The sequence below is a fragment of the Nematolebias whitei genome, chromosome 18, assembly GCF_014905685.2.
Source record: "Nematolebias whitei isolate Nwh7 chromosome 18, NemWhi1, whole genome shotgun sequence".
Classification (NCBI taxonomy): domain Eukaryota; kingdom Metazoa; phylum Chordata; class Actinopteri; order Cyprinodontiformes; family Rivulidae; genus Nematolebias; species Nematolebias whitei.
In genome coordinates, this window is record NC_056515.1 from 40,774,215 (window position 1) to 40,775,829 (window position 1,615).

General features: G+C 45.6%; 1 protein-coding gene across 1 annotated transcript in view; it reads left to right on the top strand.

Annotated features, from left to right (window-relative positions):
• Positions 1 to 1,615, top strand: part of clip1b (CAP-GLY domain containing linker protein 1b) — a 45,517-nt gene that overhangs the window by 39,767 nt on the left and 4,135 nt on the right. Inside the window, exons 19-20 of the mRNA XM_037691779.1 lie at positions 834 to 999; positions 1,362 to 1,414. Of these exons, the coding sequence (XP_037547707.1) occupies positions 834 to 999; positions 1,362 to 1,414 (219 nt within the window). The remainder of the gene's footprint in view (positions 1 to 833; positions 1,000 to 1,361; positions 1,415 to 1,615) is intronic.

The window sequence follows — 1,615 nt, forward strand, 5'->3', positions numbered from 1 at the left end:
GGCCTAAAATATCGGCCCTACCGATATATTGGCCTAAAATATCGGCCCTACCGATATATCAGTGTAAAATATCAGCATAAAATATATATCGGCCTAAAATATCGGCCCTACCGATATATCGGCCGGGCTCTACAATAAACATTCACACTGCTTTTTTCTAGATCTGATCATGTCTGTCACTCATCTCTAGAATTTCTGTCTCGTCCAAACGTTTCTCATTCTGAAGTGTTTTGCAGCCTCTCCCCTGAATGAAAGGATCATTTCTTCTATTTATTTAAATAATTTCACCCGTTCAAATCCTTCCAGTGTGTTGAAAACTGTTACACATTTGAGACTGCTGATTTCACATGGTGGTTGAAAGAGGGAGCACAGATCTTCATGTCAATTAATTGTACGTCGAGCTCGTTACACTAAACACAGACTGGCAGAGACATGTGACTGTGTCCCCTCTATGTGAACAATGCAGACAGGCCACAGCAAATGACATGTTTTGGAGCCAAACCTCCTTGAAGAGGTTCTGATCTCATTGCACCTGAAGAGGATGTTGATCCTAGATGTTTTTACTGACTTGTTCTGAGTGTAGCCCTCTCTGCGTGATCTCACTCCTGCCAAAAAACAACTTAATGGCATTCACAACTCTGCTGGCCAGGACGCCAACTCTGCTAAACAAGACGTGCGGTGTGCCGCGATGTGTGTGCATATTTATTACAAACATATTTAAGTTATACACATATATTTTAAACAACTTGTTTGTGTAATATAATTTAAAAAGACCCTTGTTGCTGCGCTGTGATCCCAGCTCTGTTAAGAACTCGTCTCTTGTGTTTCTGCAGGTTACGGTGCTGCGAGGAGAAAACGCCGTGGCCAAAAGCCTGCAGTCAGCCGTGGAGACGTTACAGAAGGACAAGGCTCAGCTGCAGAGCCGAGTTCACAGTCTGGAGCAAAGGCTGCTGGGAAGTCAGGCCTCACAGGGGGATGACAGCGAGACCGTCCTCTCAGGTGAAGACATTTCTGTTATTAAAGTACTTTTTTCTAATTACGTGTCCAGCAAAAAGACAACAAACAAATACCTACGTGCACGCAAGATTTCAGTCGCAGCTTTGGAAACAGCCCCTTCACTTCCATACGTGGGGTGTGATGTCACTCCAGGGACCGGATCATCCACCAGATTTCTACTGCGCAAGGCTGGAGGCGGCTGCAAAGACCAGCAGTCTCATGGAGACCCCCCCAACAGCCCCTCACCTCCGTTCTGTGATTTGTCAGGCGCCAAAAAGACTCAGAAGTTGAAGGAAGTTCAAAGAGCTCAGGGTTTTCCTCGACTGATTTAAGTTTTTTGATGTTTTCTGATCCGTCCCGTGCAGGTGATGCAGCTCTGCAGCAGCTGAGGGAAGAGAAGGAGTTTGCTGAAGGACAGGTGGGACTCTTTACACTTACTCTGTTAATTCAGTACACTTTGTTTTGTAGTGTACGGATTGTGGAAGAGGCTTCACGTGGCGCACCTTGTCCAAGACATATTTCCCCTGGGGATAATAAAGTATCCATCCATCCATCCATCCATCCATCCATCCATCCATCCATCCATCCATCCATCCATCCATCCATCCATCCATCCATA